Raw genomic sequence first — 23198 nt, forward strand, 5'->3', positions numbered from 1 at the left:
ATTCCAAGTAAAGTGATATAACGAAATCACGTTTCCACTTCAGTAAAAGCCAACCCTAATTCCGAAAGTCGAAAGCGTTTGAGGATTTTTTGGCAGAGGGGCTTTGAAATTCAAGATTAGTTCAACTATTAAAGCTCGGTATTGCGGAAACTCCTTTGCCGGCGTGCAGAAGAATTCATGAACAAAGAATCTTGAAAAAATTCATTTCTGAAAGAAGAGAAGCAGAAGGCAAGAAAAGCAGAGACTAAGTAAACTTTCTAATGGAACGAACGGCTTGATGAAATTTGCGTTAATGTATTTTGGTTGCTCGTGTTCCCTCGCGGGAAACGAGACAACACAGATGAATTAAGTTCCGAATAAATTTTGATTCAATCATTCTCTCTAATTGGAGCATTATTCAATGGAATACCTGACTGTCAAAGACATTCTTAGGCATTCGTTTCTCGTTTAGACGGGAAATCTCTTTCCTCGGTTCGAAACTTCTCTCCAAAGTTTCCTCGTTGCCACATTAAATAACAAGAACGCGAGTTTTGAGCGTTGTCTCGGATTCCTTTCTTTTTCCCACTGGAAAGTTTTAATCTCCACCGTAGACTGCGGAGTTTCGTTTCGTGCCACATGGCCAAAACATGTTTCAAAAACACGAAAACACCAGATTTTTTTTTTTTTAATGGAAACATAATAATCATAAAAATAATCATAAACGAAACGAAAAGAAATATATTCACCAATACCGAGAATATAAAAATCCTTAAATAAAGAATAGCACATACCTCGATGTTTTTACTTCTGTTTTATTGCTCAGCTAATGGACACCAGTATTTCGTTCGTTAAAGATTATCTCGTATTTTACACAGAGATTTATTGTACATACGGGTTTCTGGAAATAACTTCTACACGCGTTTCGCGGCTACACCGAGGGCAACATTCGTGTATGAATGTATACATGCGCATAATAAAGCAGCTGCGATGCAACGTTATTTATGGAAAACGATAACGAAGTAGGTCAAATACAACCGCAAACCGAAGAAAACGTTTCAACGTAATTTCATTTCGTTTCATTTCATCTTCGCGGAGATAAATGTTTTTCTTTCGACCGGGAACAACGCTGCCCCCATTTATTAAACGACGTGTAGTAATTTTAATCCTAAACATCATTACGCGATAAACACAGCCCGACAGAGCGTAAAGAGAAAAGAAAATTGCAGACGGTAAGTCGCTTCTTTTTTATCAATTGAACGGTTTTTTCAACGACGTTGGCACGTTTCATTTTTACGCGACAGGAACGCGACACTTGAACGCCTGTAATAGAGTTTGCAAAAAATATCGAGTTCTAATTGTAAATTAATATATCTCGCAATATCTTTTTTCTCGCGTTCTCAACTGAATTCTGTAATGAAGAAATCTGAGAACTGTTCGCAACGTGCGAATAAAATTACAAACCTTAAATTTAGCATTAACATCGACTACTATCGCGAGTGATACATACGTAATCATATAGAACTATCTATTTTCATTCTATCAGTTTATAATTACGCAGAAAGTAATTCAGACACACGTGCACATCTTTTGGAAGTACATTGTGCATGTTATACGATGCATAGTCCAGAAACTACAAAAATATTTCAACATTCAATTGTGTTACTAATAAACCATAATATTTTCTAGCTTATATTTTCTTTATATATTTATATTATATTTTATATTATATTATAGCTTATATTATATTTTATATATTTTCTTTCTTTTCTAAGTAAAATTTTATCATTTCTACATAAAATCTTTCAGAATTTTAATTATAACAGTGCTAATGAAAATTTATAAATACCTCGTATAACAAAGCAAATTGATATACCATAGTATTAGTGTATAAATACGTATGTACATAGTACTTACATATACTATTAACTCTTCCTGCGGACCAACGTCAACTTTTCGCGAATTTCACGTCGTTAACATGCGAACGTTCCATCTTATTGCCCGCGTAATCGTGCAACTTAATTTCCAAATTTCAACCACGCACCGACACGTCGGTTCCTCTGAACGAGCAACGATTAATTCAATCGTCGAATAATTAAACGTAATGACAATCATTCAGCGTCCAGCTGATGACAGAGACGGGCACAAACCGAGCGAGACACTTCTATCAGGCGTCGTTTATTTAATTAAACGCCGATTCAGGATGTTGAATACGACGACATTAATCTAGCAAAAGCAATTTGCACGCTTACAGCACGTAACGCGTGGATTTTCCGCGAGCACGATCCATCGATCCGTTTGATTCGGCGTTGCGCAGCAAACTGCCGGATTCTTCGAAATTTCGGTCAACTTCGTTCCAGTGTTTTGGTTTTTTCTCAGGCTTAGAGGATTGTTGTTGGCCATTTCTTCTCACGACATCGACTACGACGACTTTGCTCTATAGGCGATGAGTTTATTTTGAAATGGGTCTCGAGAGTCTTTGCAAAGTATACGGATTAGAAGATTTAACACGAGAAGACAACACGTCGAATTTAATCTCTCGCAACTGGTTCGCGGACCATAACGAGTGACCGAACCGTATACAATCATTCGTCGCTATCGTTTTCTTTTGAACTCGTCGGCATGATGTCACTGGATAGAAATTATTAAGAAATAATAAACTTATCGTTTGTTTTGACTGGGTTACATTTAAATATATTTAAAACCGAGAAAATATTACAATTTTGGACAAAAAATTCTCGACATGTGCGGCGCGTCATTCCAGCGCAAGAGGTTAACCACTAATTGCGGACCATAACGAGTGACCGAACCGTATATACAATCATTCGTCGCTATCGTTTTCTTTTGAACTCGTCGGCATGATACCACTGGATAGAAATTATTAAGAATAAACTTATCGTTTGTTTTGCCTGGGTTACATTTAAATATATTTAAAACCGAGAAAATGTTGCAATTTTGGACGAAAAGTTCTCGACGTGTGTGGCACGTCATTTGAGCGCAACATAAAATAGAAAAGCGTAACGATAATTTTGTGAAAGGAAATTATGTATGTAATAAACTGCTTCGACCTCGTTTTAAAACTCCAGTTTGAGTCCCAAGTTCATTTTGTTCAACAATGATTTTACGTCATATGACGGATTTTCTTTTCCCAGAAAATTTAAATATCTCTAAAAACATGGCTAGAAAACTGAAATCTCTTCACAACACCTTAAAACTTACTACGATTTATTTTCAATCATTTCATTGAACTTTGAACGAGCTGGATTAAACGTTTGAATCTCTTGAATTTTTGTCGTTTAATTCCAACATTCCACAAAATAATGAAAAAAGAAAAAAAAACCGAAATATCTTTGAAACGATGTATTTTACATCAGTAATATATTTACATCAATGCAAAACATGAATTTACACATTACAGACAACTTGCAGTCCAACTATAAAAGAAATTGGAGAAAGTCCGAGAAAATATGGAAAATCTTGTAAATCAAAAGGAAAGAAGAAAGGAAATTCCGTGAAAATTCAGAGTTCACCAAGTTTCTTTGACAGATAAGTATCAATTCTCTGTAATAACCTGTTTCGTGAAACAGGGCGTGGTATAGAGAGGAATTTAATACGCGGAAGCACATCTCCTTAGTACTGTTTGATTAATGCAAGGAACCGCAGTTGAACGTCCTTTGAAACGATTTAATTGTCTTGGTGCTCGGATGTCACCAGCGGAAGCTAAGTATGCTGGCGATGGCATTACACACATAACGTATTTAAGAGCATTGTTGCTCGGAACTGCTTTAATGAAATCATTAACTATGAACAAAGGATATGTTTACCTTCGAGCTACGACGGAAGTTGGAACGATGCTTTTGGAAGCATCTCATGGTCTTCCCAAAGAAGCTGTTTCAACAAAGTCTCGGCTAATTAAAGCACAGGCATACACGTTCTTATGAATTTCTCATTTAAGTATTCCAGGACTCGTATTACAGTTTAATTGCCTACAGTTTAACTTTGTCTGAGGTGAATTTCATATTTAAAGCGATACGATTTAGATACGATTTACGATTGACGTGACAACGGATAAATATTTTATTCGAGTTGTGTGTACGTACAAATGCATTCTTAAATAAATAAAGTAATTGTATTGTGTTACAGTAGTAATGAAACTGCAATTGATTATATTTCGAATAATTAGAACGTCTTCATTTCTCAAATCTCATCAGAGAAGCAAGAGCTGAATCAAATTTAAATTTCGTATTTTCTAAATATACACATTTCCATTAAACTTTCAGTTGATGGCTAATCCAAGACTTTCCTTGGTGAAACATTGCATTTCATCCAAGAAAAATTTCCAATATCCAAAACAGGACGTCTCGAGCTACGGAACGAATCTTTCGGATTTGCGAAAACGAAATGAGGAAGGATAAATGGTTTGCACAAAGCAAACAGTCCTGGCTGAGCAGTCTCGAAGGAGAAGACTGACAAATCAAGGCCAGACGGAAAATTCCAATTTCATCGAAGAACAAGATTCCTCGCGTAAATTAAAATTCCACCAAAGGAAAGTCCCTGGACGTGTTTTAAATGTTTCTGTCGGGCTGCGAATTCTTCTGAATTCTATTAGTCAGCTATCACGGTTCAAGTGGCGCTCAAGACGTCCGTAACGATCGATCGGGCACCGTCGAAACTGTGGCTGTTTGTCCACTGAACGTCGCTTCATAGACGCGTACACGTCGAGATATCGCTTACTGTATTACACGTCTATGGAACGGCCAGTATGGCGTAATAGATGTCTATCCACCAAGAGGCAACGTCACGATCGACATTTGTCACGATCGACGTTCACTGTGCGATGTGCGCGATACAGACATCTAATGAACGTCGCTTAATATAGAATCGAAAATAACTGTGCCAAAGAGACAGCTCCACGATAGAAGACACGTTCCTCTGAAATCACGTTACTTTGAAAAGCGTGGGAAAGTAATTATTAAATCGCGCTTTAGATTTTTATCTACGACTCGTCGAAAATGTACAGAGCACAAAATATTTAAAGTCCGTTTTTTTTTTTTTTTTTTTTTTAATTAGCTTCACAAATATATGATAATATATTAACTTTACAGAAATATGATATTAACTTCACAAAAATATGATATTACATGAGAGAATTATTCGAAAATTTAGATATCACTTTAGAGATTTATTTTGAGACATTGCGAACGTCTATTACCCGAAATTGTGTTTGAAATTTATAATTTTTAATTCGTTTCTCGAGAAATTAACCAAAAATTAATTTATGTGTATAAATAAGAGATCTCTAGTCGATAATAATTCCCAGCCACACGTGTTTCCAATGGAAGTGTGAATTTTTATTTCGTTCAATTTCAAAAGCTTCGACCAAATACGCGGAATTACACTCAGTCATAACATTAACGATTAACAAATAAAAAAAAATTAAAAATATCAAAGTAATTGCATTCACCACGCTCAAATAATAATCATCGGCGTATACGCGCGTGTCATCACGTGACGAGATCATTAGACTGGACGCGGAATCAAAAGCGCCGGGCAAATGAAATATCAGGATATTACGCGGCGGGAATGTAAAACAGGATGGCATGTTTATTACAGAGGCGGGCAAAGTATGTATATTAACGGCGTAGAAACGCGGCTGTACGGATCCGTGCATTCACAATACGACGGCGACAACCTGTTGCAGTAACAAACTCCAAGTAATTTTTGCCGGAGGACGCGCTAATTCTTTCCGTTCCGTGTTTCACGCTCTATGGACGTCGCTCCGAGCTCCGCTACCGCGCTCACCTTGTTATTTACCGTGTTAACATGCTACATCCGGATGGTCAGCGCGCTTCCTGTTCGTTGGTCACCGCGACGATTCAAGGCTTCGGTCAGGAATGGGGATTTGGCGCCGCTGGTTCCAAAAAATTAAAACTAATTTCTCGATTCTCCCGACGATTTTCATTTACATAGAATTTTTATAAATTTTTGTAGCTGATTATCCTCGGTGGAAGAGAAAGCTTTTCATCGAGCCCTTTGAGTACTTGAAATCACCAAAAATTCGAAATGAAAGGATTGGAGCATGCGGCAAATTAGAATTATTATATATAATTATCCTAATTTCTCGACTCTTCTGACATTTTCATTTATATCGAATTTTCATAAATTTTCGTAGCTGATTATCCTCGGTGGAAGAGAAAGCTTTTCATCGAACCCTTTGAGTACTTGAAATCACCAAAATTCGAAATGAAAGGATTGGAGTATGCGGCAAACTAGGATTATTATATATAATTATTCTAATTTCTCGACTCTTCTGACATTTTCATTTATATCGAATTTTTATAAATTTTCGTAGCTGATTATTCTCGATGGAAAAGGAAGCCTTTCCTCGAACCCTTCGTTTTCCTCGAACCATTTGAAATCACCAAAATTCGGAAAGATTGGAATATGCGGCAAATTAGGATTATTATGTACAATTATTTTAATATATTAAAATATGTCCTCTTTTTTGAATGTCCAAGAAGTGAATTAATTATTTGAAAAATTTAAGTAAATAAAATTTTAAAATAAAATTAAGTAAATAAAATTATGGTAGCTATACAAAAATATGGTAGCTAAATGAAAATTTTCATGTCATATATTTGAAAATAGTATATTAATTAATATTATTTATCTCTCTTAATATCATCTCATCGTTTGGCATTTTCTTATTTTCAATTACTTGAATCAAGCTAATCAAAATCAATTAGCCTTCATTAACATTAAATACTGAGAGAACGAACCCAGTTAACAGGCATTAAGGAAAATTCTGTAGGAAGAATCTGATAAGTAATTCAGTTTATAAATGGACTATTTTCATTCCGGATTATTTCCATTAAAAGCAATGGATTATTTTTCTGATTGTATAAATACTGAAAAACGGAGAATAAAAATTTCAATATCCTACAGTTTAATTAGATTGAAAATAAATCCAAATAAATAAATACAACAAATTCAAATAAGTTTAAATAAACAAAAATTAACCAAAATGTGAAATTCGCAATATTTATAAATTTCAATTTCACACAAATATACATAAAGTTGAAAGCTTCAATGTAGGACAGCATTGCGACTTTTCAAAATTTCGTCAAAACTTGACAAAATTAACCAGAAAATGCGGAAAAGACAGTAAACGATTCTGACGGATATCAATAAAGAAATATAAGATAACAAAGTTATGCATAAGTTGAACAATAATAGATAATAAACAATCATGTTGGCACTGACATGCAAAACTATCTGCGAGCACGAATAATACTGATCTATTACTTTCAGTATTTCAAAATTCCATGCAATTTAATAAAGTTGCTGATGCGAGTTATTTAGCGCCGAAAGGGAAAATTCAATAAGCTACATACCATACGAAATTCTAAAATCCCTAGTAACCAACGATGTTTATCGAAATTTCCATACCTGCCGGACTCAATTATAATATGCAAAGTGAAATTTATCATTTATACGTTTTGAAGAAATTCCAAAACAACATTAAATTTATACGCATTAAAAAACAAAAAATATTGTCATCGACATAATCTTAATTTCTGTATTTCATATTTAACTCTTTTAGTTGATCTCTTATATTTTATGGAATATAGCTTGAAATTTATAGTTATGAAGAATCAGAAATTTAATTGAATATTCAATAAAGTATTTTGTTATTTCAAAAGAGTTTTCTGACGAAAATGTTCAAACATTCATTGGAACATTTCCTTTATTTCATTTATATGTATATATGTATATACAAAATATATAAAATACGCATAAGCATCTAACAGTCGAAACAGTTGTATTTGTAAAAATGTGAAATTGCACAAGCCATATTCTGCTCATTATAGTCTCGATAAAAATATTTCAAAATATTTTACGTACGTACGACAGGGAAATTTTTACGAACAGGTAACATAATTCAAGCTCTTTGCAGAGCGTTTTGTTTTACACGAACGAGATCGCCCGATGTAAGTCGTATTAAATTTCTACCACCCTTGAAACGGATATGTACGCGTGTGTCATTACCATGGAAAAATAATTTCTTCGCCGCATGTTTTCATCCTCTAATTATTTCGTCTCTTATTGCACACTGTGAAAGAAATTGCATTTTTTCTGATTTTCCCAAGTAAAAAAAAAGCGAATGTCTTTTAATCTGCTGAGGATTTAGGAGTATTTTCTGTGTTATTGCAGCCTCGATAGGTATTAAGTTAATCCGTATTTCAAGAGAGAAATAAACAGCGAGATTTTGTTTGATAATCGACGTAAATTTTGTTTAGAAAAGAATCTTAACGAACGAGAAATGAATTTCTTGTTGTAATTTAATACTGTATATTTATCATAATAAAATTGTAGAATTTACGAAAGATAGATAATATTATTGTTAAAACTTTATTTAGGTACATAGATTGACTAATTATAAATATATACTATTTAACATAAAAATTTTCACACTCTTCAGAATTAACCAATGTATACACGAAGACAAGATTTTAAGTAGTATATACCTATAATTGGTCAACCTGTACATTTAAGTGAAATTTCAACAATAGTACCACTCGGTCTAGAAATATTTACTATCACTAATTTACTACGTAATTAATATTTAATATTCAGCAATATATCTATACATTGTTAAAGCCATAATTGACGAATTTTTAATTGGTTAAAAAAAAAAAATTTTCAGCAACAATATTCACTTTTTTTGATTAAAGCAAAATCACTTCTACAAGAATTATTAAAAATTAATATTTTTATAAAAATTGCACTCATTACATTCATTTTCTCTTTAATATAATTACATATTTCAACTATATATATATCAGTATTTCATCATGTTTTGTCAACTTCATTTCAATACATCTAATTGAAAAATTGGTAAAGAAGCTTGCCATCCTGTTACGTTTTCGAGTGCATTTCACAGTCCAAAAAACGGTCATGAACTAAAGACTACGAAAGAAAATTGTCCGCCATTTCCCAGCACTTTCTGTTACGCTGGCAAGAGAATCTTTCGAAAGTTGCATCGATATCTGCGCTTTTCAACCGAGCTAACGTTCGACGTGCTTATAAAAACAGCATCGATAAGTGCTATGAGACGTAACGACCTCGTCTCGAGAACGTTCGCCTCCTTGACCATTCTTACAATTGCTTTTTTTGTATTACGCTTATCGTCAGTTCGATTATTTCCCTGCACAGCTTTCTACGCGATTAATAGTTCAATATATTTTAATATCAATATACTGAACAAATTTTTGTACAATCTATAGAAATTTCGTAGAATTTCCGTAGAAATCACAGAAACTTATGTAACATTTTAAAGTATAAAAACTTCAAACGACATCTCAAAAAAGAAGAAATTGCTTCCTCGAAACAATTCTTCGTACGAACTCTCGTTTATTACTTGGCATTCCGTGTATCGTCTTTTGCATTCCACTTCAGACAGTTTCATATTTTCAATTGAGTTCTCGAACAGCGTGAGTGCGCTTCATCATAAATATGGTATCTCTTTGTGCTGCAAAGGTTTTCAAAGACCTGGTTGTATATCTTCCTTCGTTAAATCGAGAGCTATATTGTTATTGTCGTACGTAACGTTTTTGACAAGAAACGCTAGGAGAACATCTGTTCGAGAGACACCTGAAATTTAAGATGTATGACCGACGCTGCCACTGCCGTTCGTGCAAGCGCTACTTATTTCACACCGCGGAAAGAAAAGTGCACTCGATGTACGCCCGATGCGCCACACGTAATGCACACGTCTCGCGTACAAAAGATTCAATGCGGATGGAAACATCGTCTAGACACATTGTTGCCGCAGAAAAAAACACGCGAACGATTCGACAGACTTCAAAATGCGACCGTGCGCGAGGAACATTCTATCCGAATCGTACGTTCGGATAGACAGAGTTTTTTCGCCTAATTATCGTGAATTGTAGATTATTAAGAGACACGGTTCTTCATCGTGCAAAGACTCAATTTTTTCCTGATTTTTTTTTCTTTCACTTGACGCGCGTAATACATTCTCGCTCAAAAATTGCACGGTAAAATTTAATACAAAAAAATAGAGCAATCTAGTAAAGTTTTATAATTGCAATATTCTGTACAAGCAAGTTTGTTTCGTTCGAAAAACAAAGACTGCTTTGCGACAATTTTTTTCAAAAATTGATCAATTTTTGAAAAAATTAGTCTTTCCATGTACTGAGAAAATGCAATCGATGTCGAAGGAACTGATTTTCGAACAATTTTGCTGGAAAAATTCTTTTCCAGAACCATATCGATGGATGTCTGACTAATGCTAGACTTTTCTACTTAGAGTGGAATTCGTCTATACGGATCCAATAAAATGTCAAGTAAATTATTATGTATCTAGAATATTTGTCACGTATTTTAAATACACGAGTTTAACAATTCTGTTTCAGCGCAAAATCAATGAAAATTAATAAAAAAGAGAGCAAGTACTTACAAGGACGGCATTGGTAGGCGACTTCGATGTACTTTGGCAGGCCAGGGCACGGATCGCCTTGAAAGGTTTTCGGGCTGGTGTTGAACTTGCACTGCCTCTTCTTGTGGCATACATCGACCACCGTCTGCAACAGTGAGTACTAACGCGTCATTCAGACGACCCGCTCACTTTACGATGAGATTCGATTCGAACTTAATTAGTCTAAGCTAGTCACGCTTGCAAGATCTGAGGAGGGAACAGAGTCTCGCGTTGATGATAATAGAAATAAAATACAATCAAATAAATATAAATACAATTAAACGCAAAAGTCAACTCGAGTCAACCCCTATGTGCTCCCTTGAATAATCCTTCAAACTTCAGAAATCAGTTCTCCATAAATTTATCTGTAATTCTTGTAATTTTGTATATTGTTGTTCCAAAGTGTTTAAATCTAAAAAGATTGAAATAGTTCGTTAAATTACTGAGCTAATTATTATAATATTTCTCGATAGAGAACTGAGGTAATTCCCTTGAAGTGGAAACAGAAATTCGATTTCGATCCTCCCATCGGTTTTGCATTATTATTGATGATACACGTGATGATCAGGCCTCACGAATCGAAAATCGCACGAATTTCCAAATCAGGCTACCGTATCGTTCGTTATTTTTATCGCACGGAAACGTATTGTATGCTCGAGCAGTTACACGATCCTTTGATATACTCGTATAGATCTCGCAGGCAAATCACATGCACATTGCACGCGTAACAGTTTAGGATCGACGTCGCAATATCAACAGACAATATCCCATCTCAAAATGTGTAATTTACCGCTGTGTGATTACATATTTTGCGACGAGGCTTGCAAATAACGCAAACACACGCCGTTGCATTAAACAGCGGCGCGTTTGTATACGCAAGCGATTTACCCGGGCGGATATTAACGGCGATACGTTTCAATCTCGCGTCCATTAAATTAATTATAAATTTGTTTTTCCAAGTTTGTCTGTGACTCGCGTCGTGCAGGGTAAGTAAAAGACAACGGCGACAGCATTTTGCGATTATTATCGAACCGCTGTTCGTTTGTACAAATGGCTGGGGCTAAACTCGTCAAAGTGATTGGCCCCGTAATACATAATCGCAATTTCTTTCGGGTTAATTATACCGATGCGTCAAATTAATTTTCCTCGCGCCGGAGCTCCATGATAAATCGAACGCGGGGTTAACGACGTGCAGCGAAATGCAAAAGGCGTGAGAACGCTGCGATTGTCAGCTCCTGTTATTAATTTATCACCGATGTTGCGCACGCTCTTCCGATGGGGATTGTTAATGCATTCAAAATGGAGGTCTCTGTTTTACAGATCATGGTAATATTTGAGCAATCTGCGATTTACTGGTACGACGTTTCACAATTTCCTAGGATCGTTACGGTTCTTCTAAAGCAACAAACTGATGCTACATTAATCGATTACGTTTCACAATACTCGTCGAACGAGTGATTTGTAATTAATTGACACGAGATTTTAGAGTTTATCATACCGTGGGATGCGAAATTCTTAATGCTCGTAGTTTCTTCCAGCTAACTCGCTAACTTTATATTTATTACAAACCACGTGGTTTTAAAACTTTGTTCAATATTTTACTACAATATAACGACGTGTCTTCTGCAAACGAAAGCAAGAAAATTCTTCGATACCGAACCACCTTGGCGAAATATCTAACCACGAAACGTCGCTTAATATCGCGTATGCAAAGTACACGAAGAAAAAGGGGATTTCCAGTTTTCTTACGGCGAGCTGCTCTGAAAGTAAAATAAGAGTATGCTTTTGACAACATTTCATTTCAAAATCCATACCTCGACCACTTCCCTAGATACACAGAGCTTCCAACCGCAGCGTTTAAGATGTAAGTATAAAACTCAATGACGTTTGAAATTCTTCGGATCCGCGGCGACCTAGCCTTTTTGCTACCTGGAAATGCGTGCGTCTGTCATTGACCGGTGAGCAGTTGTCGCGGTTTCAGATGAAACGAATAAAACGAACAAAATTTGTCGAGAAAATTGTATACATAAATATATAATTCGAGGGTGGCTGATTGCAAAGTTTTCGGTCAGAGTGAAATTCTGCTGCAATTTAAATTACAAGTCAGTGAGCACATTCATTTTAAATGAAAAGACGATTACAGGATTGACACAATATCAATGCATTGCATTAGTACATTTCACTGCTTAATTTTTATTACATTTGTCTAGTTTGCGAAATTAATAATTTAAATTTTCGTCCAGTGAAGGAATTAAAAAAAAAAAGAAACAATACTTCGATACTCTAGATCATTTATACAACGATCCAAAATATACTTCGAAAATCGATACAAATTGTTTAAAGTATTAAAACACAATAATATAGTCAAGATTACACTATATCTGTAATTGCGAATGTAAAAGCTCATTTCTGATGTAAATCTGAATTCAATTAAATAGCCAACAGTCGAGTAATTTATAGACGGGAATGAAATTCATTTTTATGAAATTTTATAATACTGCAAAAATAATTTACAATACCGTTTCATTTTATTCTATGTGGTACATGTACGCAATTCCATTTACGCAAAGAGATTTTTATTTGCGGCAATTCTTTACTTCAACGATAGAATGAAATTATCTCTCTAGGTTGGAAACTTGCGACAGCCGCACGAATCGAAAATATTTTCAATAACAGAGAATTTTATCCGTACGAAGCAGAATGTGATTTTTGCGTTACTCTCGAATTGATGTATTCTATATTTTCTCTTTCTTCTTTTTTCTCTTTCCATTTTTAAATAAAACGAATACGAAGGTCGAGAACTTCTTTCTCGATTTTATTTAAAATTAATCCCCTCGGATTCGAATATTTTGCTGCTGTTGAAATTGCCTTGGATTAAATCCTTTTTCACTTCCGATACGCGCAGTATCCCATCGTATTTTCTCTACTGTACCGTTAGTCAGAAATTTGAAAAAAAAAAAAAAAGAAAATATTCAATAACACCATTCGAACACGGATATGAGTTTTAATCCAACGCGAGCCTTTTTTTTCGAGCCTTTTACATTGGATCGCAGTCGAAACACTGTTGAGTCTGACTGGAGGATTTTAATATTTAAAAAAAAATTATTATACGCGAGTGATTGATGATTCATAAAATCATACGATTATCAGTATATTTTCATTTATAAAAGTGATTAAAAGATCGAATTTAACATCCAACTTTCATCTTTATGTGAAATGGTACTTCATGATATTATTGTTCAATTTTTTGCTATGTCAATTGAAATATATATGTATATTTTAGTCATTAACTCACTCATCTCCAAATTTGTCAACTTTCTAATTACATTTCATTCCAAAAGAATTAAGAAAATATATTATCTATATATTTACAACTATTTTATAAAATCTTTTAACAGGACTACAGGAATCATTTAGCATTTTAATTACACTCATCACGATGAAAGAATTTTACAAAAATCACTCCAAAATAAATAAATAAATAAAATCAAAATTCCAAGAGTTAAAGTGAAATTCGAATTTAAACGATCAGCTTTAAGGAGAGTGCGTCGGCTGAATAAAATTAAGTGACGATCTTAATATGAACTGGAAAAACAGGAGACCACGCATCGTCTCTCCGCAATTTTTCTCCGTTTCATCGCGCGCAACTCTCTCTCTCTCTCTCTCTCTCTCAGTTTCTTTTTCCTTTTTATTTTCCTACGGGTTGCATTCGTTTCACCGCGGCAATTGCAATAACCGCGCCAGGCCAAAGAGAGACGCCACATTAATTTCGACTAGACATCAAAGCGCTTCTGAGACTGTATTGTGCACGAGCCTGGCTCGCGATGCAACACGACTGTTCTCCTTTCACCTTTGTTAGCCTCTGCTCTCCGTTTCCACCCTCCGTTTCCAACCCTCTGTGTTCTCCTCCTCGTATCGGTCAAATGACACGACGCGGCACGACAAAAGCGAATTAACAACGAAAAAAGAAAAAAAAAAAAGAGGGGGGAGTGTGAGAAAGGACGAGCCTGTCTCCGATCACGTGGTCGATACCTCCGTCGCAATTTTCCATATTTCCTAATGAACGATACGTGTCGTTTCGTTCACATGGTGTTCCATTTATCTGTCCATTTGCTCGAATGAAATTTCAGCCAATGTTCGATTAAACGAACTCTTGTCGGCCGATTTAAATTTATTTGAATTTGAATTTCTGTCGGCGCGCGAACGAGATATCACTGAGCGAAAGCATCGGTGGATTTCTATCATATGTTGGACGGATATTACGCGAACCGAAAATTATCAGGGGGTCACAGAATCAGTAGATCTTTCTATAATATGTTTCACGAATTCGTAGAATTGAAACGAGAATTTTACAGAGAAATTTACTTCTGCCATCACCGATGACTCGTTTTAAACTCGCAGTCTCAATCCTGTTTTCACCTTGATTGATTTTAGGGATTTCGTCACACGAATCCGTCCGTCCGAAATCCCTTATTTAATTATTATCGAACACAATTAACTTTCTAACAGAAGAAAGAAAAAGAAATACGTAGTTCAGATGATATTTCACGTTTCAACGAACCTCTTTGTTACACGGGCAACAAAAAAAGAGAGATTCTAACGAGCGAAATATATATCCTGACTCTTTCACAATCCCAATGATCCGTACTCACTCTGAATTGAAACGTGCAGGATATTAAAGATAAACAATTTCACTATTTTGACCGTGCTCGCGTTATTGCTTCTACTTGTATTAATCCGAGAAATCGATTATTGCCGCCGAAAAACTGTGCCAGCCGAGGAGATTAATTAAAAAATCGCCACGAGCATGCTTCTGTGCTATCTATATAAAAAAAAAAAAAAGAAAAAGAAAGAAAGAATCCTCTTTGTTTTATCATCTTTGTTTCTTTTACTTTAATTCCAATCGATTTTTCTCGTTATCTGGTTAGCGTTGTTTCCAGTTTGAAAATCGATTAATTAATTTCTCTGGACCGGCGAACCATTGCTTGAGGGATCATTTTATTTTTACCGACAATTGTCTATCCATTATTAGTGATTTATTGTACTAGGAACACAAAGGGAGACTTACATTTTTTTTTTTTTTTTACTGACTCTGACAAATGTGGTATTCAATTTTAACGGAGATTAAAATAACAGCTTTTTGTTAATTTTCCATCAATCGCGATGGAAATCAATTGCAATCTTTTTCTAAAAACTCGGAAAAATCAGAACACTGGTAATTCCACGTTTGATCAAATTTTTTGACAAAAGACGCGACGTGATCGGAGACTTGTGCAATTATTTCGCTCGGCTATTCAAAATTGTTTCGAAATTTTGAAAAGTCTCTCGTTTCGTAGGAAACTTCGTTCTACATATATATAGAGGGAGAGAAAGAGATTTTTATTTAGTCCCAGGACGAAATTAATTGTAAAAAATAACTTTGGTACTCGCGATATTTCCAATATAGTAATTGCAAAGTCTGCAAGTGACAAAATCTTTTCATACCAGATGTTGGAAACAAGCTGCAGCTGAATTTCTCGCAGATTTTCTGGTGAAAACTTTCCGTCACGTCGCGTAAAATTTATTTAAATTTTTTCGACGTGCCAACAAACACAAACGCACACATTTTTGTCGAATTTTAAAATACTTTTTCTTTCAACGATATTTTACACAGCGTTTACTTTGCTTCTGGAATTATAAAACAGCAGCGAGCTTTTCCACCGAATAACGTATTATAAAGCAGCTCTTTTTTTCAAAACCGAAAAATCCTTCAACGCTGGTAATATTACACAACAACAATAACACAAAAAATTTTAACACAGAACCGATCGAAAACTGAATAAAACTATTCTTCATTCACCGATAAACGCTCAATTTCACTGCACTTTAACTGTCATTCAAATTTCTGCCTAAATTAATCTCTAATTTCTGCATCTCGAAGACGAAAGAACGATTGAAAAGTAAAGCAAACCAATTTCAACGAACGAGCTCAACAATTATTGTATCATTGGGAAGCATCGATATTTTACCAGAATTATCTTCGATTTAAAAAAAAGTCTGATTTGACTCCCATTTGAGTTTGCGTGAAAAGAAGTGACTATCGTCTCTCGATAAGAAAGATTCGGGACGCGCACAGACCTACTGTCTGCCAGCACGCACTTAATTATCGGAGAAAGTCTCGGAGCATTCGAGCTCGACCTGTTTCCACGCATTTCACATACGAATGACAAAATCTCCCACGGGAGAAATTGATTTCCAGTGTACGTCGATGCTCGCTTATTTTCGACCTGTTCCTTCCTGCTGGGGCCAGAAACGACCATACTTTCTCCTTTTTCATTCGCGTGGCCTTACACGCTCCGACGCTTATCCACTGGTCCATTAATTCCACGGTTAACGATACTCTCGCTCCTCTATCGTTTCAGAAACAGGCTATCATCGGAGTCAACGGACCGCTACTAGACGAAAATCATTGTTCCCCTTTCGACCACGTGAAATATATAAATAAAAACAACACAAATTTAACAGAAATGGTTTAAAATAAATTTTATTAATTTAGAAATTAAGGAAAGCAATTCACGTCCGAATGACGACGATGACAAAAAGATATTAAGCTTATACTATACTTGCACGTTATTATGACTCGCTACTCTCTATCAGAAATCTTGCTCTTTCTTTTCGTACGCACACACATGCAATTATACTCTCATATTTTCTCACGTCAGAGCTGGCTAACTGGCGCCCTTGCCCCTACTTTCCTGATCGCTAGCGCTATCCCCTCCACTTCACTGATCCCCTCCACTGTATTGAAATTTCCTCACTTAACCTACCAAGCAAGTGGAAGGGGTAGCGCTAGCGATCAGGAAAGTAAGGGAAAGGGCTTGCAGGCCGCCAGTTAGCGCGCAGCAGGAGACCTTACTCTTAGGCTGCGCAGAAAAAAATTCGAAAAATAAAGTTTCCTTACTTTCACAAATATTCGTTTCGATCTAGCATTACTAAGACTTTGCTGAATATTTTGTTTGAAATAATAGACGTGTTTACTGCGGAATAAACGATATTGTAGATGTAAATCTAGGAAAGATCATACTCGAGAGAAACATGTATTAGTATTTTGTAGGAAAAAACATACGTGACTCAAACTGTGTTAATGATACTATTATTAATTACGATGTTATAAAGAGTTTTACAACAACTTTGCTAACATATGAGAAATACCCAACAGTGGAAATACAATATTCGTTTCTGGTATTTTCGTGCAATATTTGCAAACGTGAGTAATATTTTTTTTTTTTTTCTTTCCTTCCACAGTGGTCCACGAAAATATTTGAAAAGTTATGGAAATCTTTTGCAAACAAACGGTGCAAGAGGTTTTAGAGTTCCATTCACCGTGTTTATTGCATTTTTTGGTGTTTCTCTGCAATGTTTGCGAGTGTACGTACCTTTTTTTCCCACGAAGATATTTAAAACGCTTGTAGAAACAAAATATTTTGGAACTTCATCCACAGGGTATTTTTTTTTCTTTTTCAACGTTTGTGAGTTGCAAATCAGTTATTTCAGGTATAGAAAATTATTTATCAAAATACCGGGCGATATGTTGAACCATTAAAATGTAATCAATATGTTTGAAGAGTGAAGTACAGATAGCTAATAAAATATTTGATGATAGTCATGTTATTGATGCAGAGTACACAGACTGTTGTTTGGTCAACGAAAGTAGTTCGGTCGTTGAAAACCACGTTCGGCCGGCGAAAATTTAATCACAAACAGAAGTTGTTCACGCTAAACGTGTCAATTCATTTTAATCATACGCGTGAGAACTTCGTGCATTTCTCGCGCAAACGTTTCGAATCCAAATGTAAAGACAACGAAACGAAATGAAACATACCGTTTATAAAATATTTGAGAAACAAAAAATTTCGCAGATTTCGTGCGATCGCGATAATACGAGGGAATAATTGTCAGCTGGTAAAAAATGAAGTGACGGTGCGACTGTGCGATAATTCCGCGAATTAATCTGAAACTAATTATATTACTAATGAAGCGTTATTGAACGTTTCATCGACACTTAAAATCCACGGATTGAGATGAAATACATCAGCCGCTAATAATTTCTGCGCGGATCTGAACGCGACGACTAAATTGGATGACTGTCCAGAGCAATTAATTTTATATAATCGGCTTTGCATAACTCGAGCGGATTTCAACCATTTAGGCAGTGTCGCCTGGACGAATCATTTAGCACCGGTGATGCTTCAGTGTCACACATAGAACATCTGGACAAGATGACGTATCCTTCACTATTCGATGTTTGTTATTTTCATTCGCGTTGATCGCATAATTACGAAAAATCCTATGGCATTCCTTAAAAACCTTAATTCTTTCTAAATCATAATTTTCGTTCAAGCAGCTGAAAAGATTCGGAACATGTAGATACAATAAAAAGAAATGTCAAATATTTTAATAAAGTGAAACAATTGAAACAATATAATTTCTTCGAATTTAAAAATTTTCATATATAATTCATATATAATTTCTTCGAATTTAAAAATTTTCTGACTCTTTGTCAACTTCAGTATCAAAATAATAATAATAGAAATATTTCTCGATATAGTTAAGATAAAAATTAAAGATTAAATGAGAGATTAACCGTATTTGATACGTATTTTTTGTATTATTAACTTTAAAATACCCAAGTTGAAAATGATCTCAAAATATATCGCTCAATCGTACAAATATTCACTTATTAAAAACTCTCTAAAATTTCCAAAATTTTATCCAAGTGCATAAAATTTACTCTTTAAAAAAAAAAAAAAAAAACAAATCGATTAATTTCTACGTCGAACAAACGAGGTTCGGAGTTACGAAAACACCATTTCTCTCTCTATCCGCGATTTTCTCTACTTCTTAGACGAAAACATCTGAAAACAAATCTTCCAAGCAATCAAGAGACTTCAGTCGATAATTTCAAGCTTGAAAAAACTAGCACGTGTTATCGGAATTTCACGACAAAGCTGTGATCGAGGGCTGCGTTCCGCGTGATCGTGCACGTCGATTTATCGCGATCGCGAGTTATCGCGTGGCTACGTTTCATGGGATATAGCTCTCGATAAAAAGCGCGTGCTCAATAAAAAGAGAAGGACGTTTTCGAAAAATAAACGAACGTGCATCGCGAACACAGCTGCGACGAACGAATCCTCGTTCTGTAACTAATCGTCGAAATTGAAAAAAATTTCGTCCAAGAGAGACGAGCACGACGTTATTTTTATATTGTTGTCTTTGATTCCAATTTTTTGTCGGTGCAATTTCTTTTGGAGTAGCTTTCACGTGCGTTATTTTTCTGTATAGAATATACTGTACTTTTAGATGTACTGAAATTTCGTTTTCCTCACAGAAAAAAATAATTGCAACGTTGTGTCTTCTCATGGCATTTTTATTCCCGAGAAGTTTTTAAAGCTCATGATAAAATTTAGCTTCACTATTGGAAAAAGATAATTCCCATCGCTGAATTTTATAAATATTTTTAAACAATTTCGTCTGACGTTAATACATTACTTTCAGAATGCGAACGTTGAAAATCGGAAAATTTAAGAAACAAGAAAAATTTAAATTTAATTTTCGCTACTTGAACTGAATTTTCGTATAAGTTATTTACGAACATTTCGTACGAATGGATCATTTAATATTCAAACGTTCCAATTTTATCACGCTCGCCGTGGCAAATTGACTTCGACACAGAAATTGAAGATTCCGGCGATGAAATTTGCTGTAACAGCTCTCTTGCATATCATTCCGTCGAATTTTACAAAGATGGAAATCAATTTTCAAATTTCGACGCTAATTCGAGCGCGAAATCCCATTGCAAGCCTGTTAATTTTTCAGCATGTTGATTCCATTGAAATGGAATTTCTAAAGACAACTACTGTTGCGATGAACAAACAATATTGTTATCAGAACTGTGTATTATTGAACAGGAATTAACATCCAATAAACGTCAATTTTGCAATCGATTCGTGAAAGCATTTGAAAAATATAATTACCTAATAATTATCTACACGATTTCAATACTTCTTGTGAATAACTTTTAAAATCAAATTATCAGTTGCAATAAACTTTGTCTACAATGAAGTGATGAAATCAAACGAATTATCTTCTGTTAATAAAAGAGAAATTAACACAACGAAAATTTCTATAATTTAACTTAACGCTATTCTGATTCCAAAAGCAATTTCATTCTTCCTTTGCAAATAATATTAACCATATGAATCTATCGATTAAACTTTTTGAAACATCTCAGTCGCACGACCATATCGATATTTAATTAATTTTACATTTGTTTGACGAAAGTAAAATTTTATCGAGAAGAATAAGGACAAAATGAAAGATTAACTTTCCTCGGGTGATCCATCAAATTGCACCTTTGATAATATAAAATACCCCAAATAACTATGTTATTATATATAATATATAAATAATACTACAGAGAGTATTATACTATAGTTAGTCTTATATAAAAATAAATTTTTATAGCGATTCATTCGCAAGGTTGCTAAAACTGCAAGATATTGAAAAAAAATATTGAATGGCGCGTGTACAATCGCTCGAAATTACGCAACAGAGGCTTCATTATTGCCGATATCGCCTCTACTTCCTTATTATTGCATAACGATATTCACTTTCGTTGAATCGAGACATTGAGATTGCTGTCCAACATGGGAACTCTTATTGACGAATGTTAATTTAATCCTAAATAAATAATGTTAATTTAATCTTAAATAAATAAATTATTATTTATCTTTGGGTATTGATAATTTACACAAAGAAAAATTTATATTCAAAGGAAAATCGGACAAAAATTAAAACACTACTATTTCAATCATTCCTCTCTCTCTCTCTCTCTCTCTCTCCCAGAATTATCCAAGCAACGAACTCGAGCTCTCGAACGAATACGAATCGTCGGTATGCGAATGAGGCAAGAAAGAAAAGCACGTTCGTCCAGAAGATTTTCGATTCTGTCCATACATCAGTAAGACCCTGGAGAACTTCCCTTCCTTCCCTTCATCGTAATTCCCGATCGCATTTGTATCGGTACGATCGCTCAACTATATTTCAACCGAATGAAAAGGAACACAGCACCGTCCGATCGGCCGGCGAAGGGTCAGCGAAATGGATTCAATCTTTCGTTGAAATTTTCGGGGAAAGACGCGGCTCGACTCGACTCGAGTTTTCAATCCATCGAGAGCTCGACGCTTTCATGGAAATTACCAACCAAAGGTAAAAAAAAACCACACATACACACACACATAAAGAAAGGGAAGAAATAAGAAATAAGAACGTATAAAAATGGAACGAGGCACACGTATGCTTTTTGAATGTATAATTCAAGCAATTGCCATGGATCCGATCGTTCGTCTTTATAGTTTATCCCGTCGCTTTTATGATCACGCGAATCGACCTACGTTTCTTCTTCTTCTTCTTTCTCTTTTTCTTCTTCCTTTCATCGAGTGTACGATAAAGCCGGAATAACGCGAATAAGTGTACAATGGCCGTACGAAGGCAGTAAAAGTTTTATTTTTCTTCTTCTTCTTCTTCTTCTTCTTCTTCTTCTTCCTCTTCTTCTTCTTCTTTCAGCTTGAAACCGACTGCTGTATGAAATGGGCTTCGAATGGACAGTTTCTGATAAGGTGTAACGTTTACTGCACGCGTTCCCACTTAATGCCGAGGATCAGAGCGGGGAAAACGTGGTCGATTCTCACACACTTCCGGCAGAAAAAGGACAGTATCATGCAGGTAGATTCTCTAGATAATTCTCGGTAAAAAGTTTTGAAGTTTGTTCTACCATAATGTGGTGTACTTTGACTGTTACGTGTGCACAGAATAGCGCGCGAAAATATTTGAACTGGTTAAAAGAGGAAAAAAAGAAAATAGAAATATTTGATTTGCTGATTTTTGGCTTGAAGAAACATCAATTGAGAAACATCAGAGGTGTACAACAATTTAATAAAAAATAATTTTCGTTTCGTTGTCAGACTTTTAAATAACCAAAGTTTTCTGTGATGGATTTTTAAGTATTTTCACGAATCATTGTAAATGAGAATTATAATAAAATATTTAAAAAAAAGTCTCGGACAGAATATTTAAGAATTATTGATTTCGTATGTTTCCGAGAAGTGAATTAAATTGCTTTTCAAGCTTTCACATCATCTTATATTATGTGATATCAACGAAGATACATCTCCCACTTTCTTAATTTTACCCGAATTTTACCCGTTTCAATAAATTTCCTATAAAAATAACCGATTTAAAAACAAATTAAAATTTTAAAAAACCGATTTAAAATACATAGATAATTTAATATCGTACACCCACTATAGGAAGAAAAAACGCACGCTTTCTTTAAAGGAAAGAAACTTCGTCTCACATTTCATTCATCGACAAATTAAAAGAACAAAAATTTTCAAACGTCGTTTCTCGCCAGACTTCCGTTTTCGTTTCGACAAATCTCTCGTGAAATCACGACTCGACGCTATACAGCTTCGAGCCGGCTTTTCAAAAGGCCCTCGAGCGAGCCAGAGACAACAAGAAGTCGATCATTAGTGCTTAATCTTCGCGTGCTCGAGCTACATGGCCTCGACAATCGCTCTTCCAATTAACTCGATTTCCTAAAGAGCGTTAAGAAGCTAATTTGCATCGGCGAGTGCGTCTCAAAGACGGACCTCCTTCAATCGTCGATCAGAAGACGCCGCGTCTT

General features: G+C 35.1%; 1 protein-coding gene across 6 annotated transcripts in view; it reads right to left on the minus strand.

Moving 5' to 3' along the window:
- LOC122535915 (protein eva-1) overlaps positions 1-23198 on the minus strand; it is a 332052-nt gene that overhangs the window by 96452 nt on the left and 212402 nt on the right. For 5 of the 6 annotated variants that reach the window (XM_043667835.1, XM_043667831.1, XM_043667833.1 and 2 more), the window contains one exon: positions 10457-10595. In XM_043667835.1, coding sequence (XP_043523770.1) covers positions 10457-10595 — 139 coding nt within the window. The remainder of the gene's footprint in view (positions 1-10456; positions 10596-23198) is intronic. The other variant, XM_043667834.1, reaches the window with a different exon arrangement.

The sequence above is a fragment of the Frieseomelitta varia genome, unplaced genomic scaffold (genome assembly GCF_011392965.1).
Source record: "Frieseomelitta varia isolate USP_RPSP 00005682 unplaced genomic scaffold, Fvar_1.2 scaffold_787, whole genome shotgun sequence".
NCBI classification, from domain to species: Eukaryota; Metazoa; Arthropoda; class Insecta; order Hymenoptera; family Apidae; genus Frieseomelitta; species Frieseomelitta varia.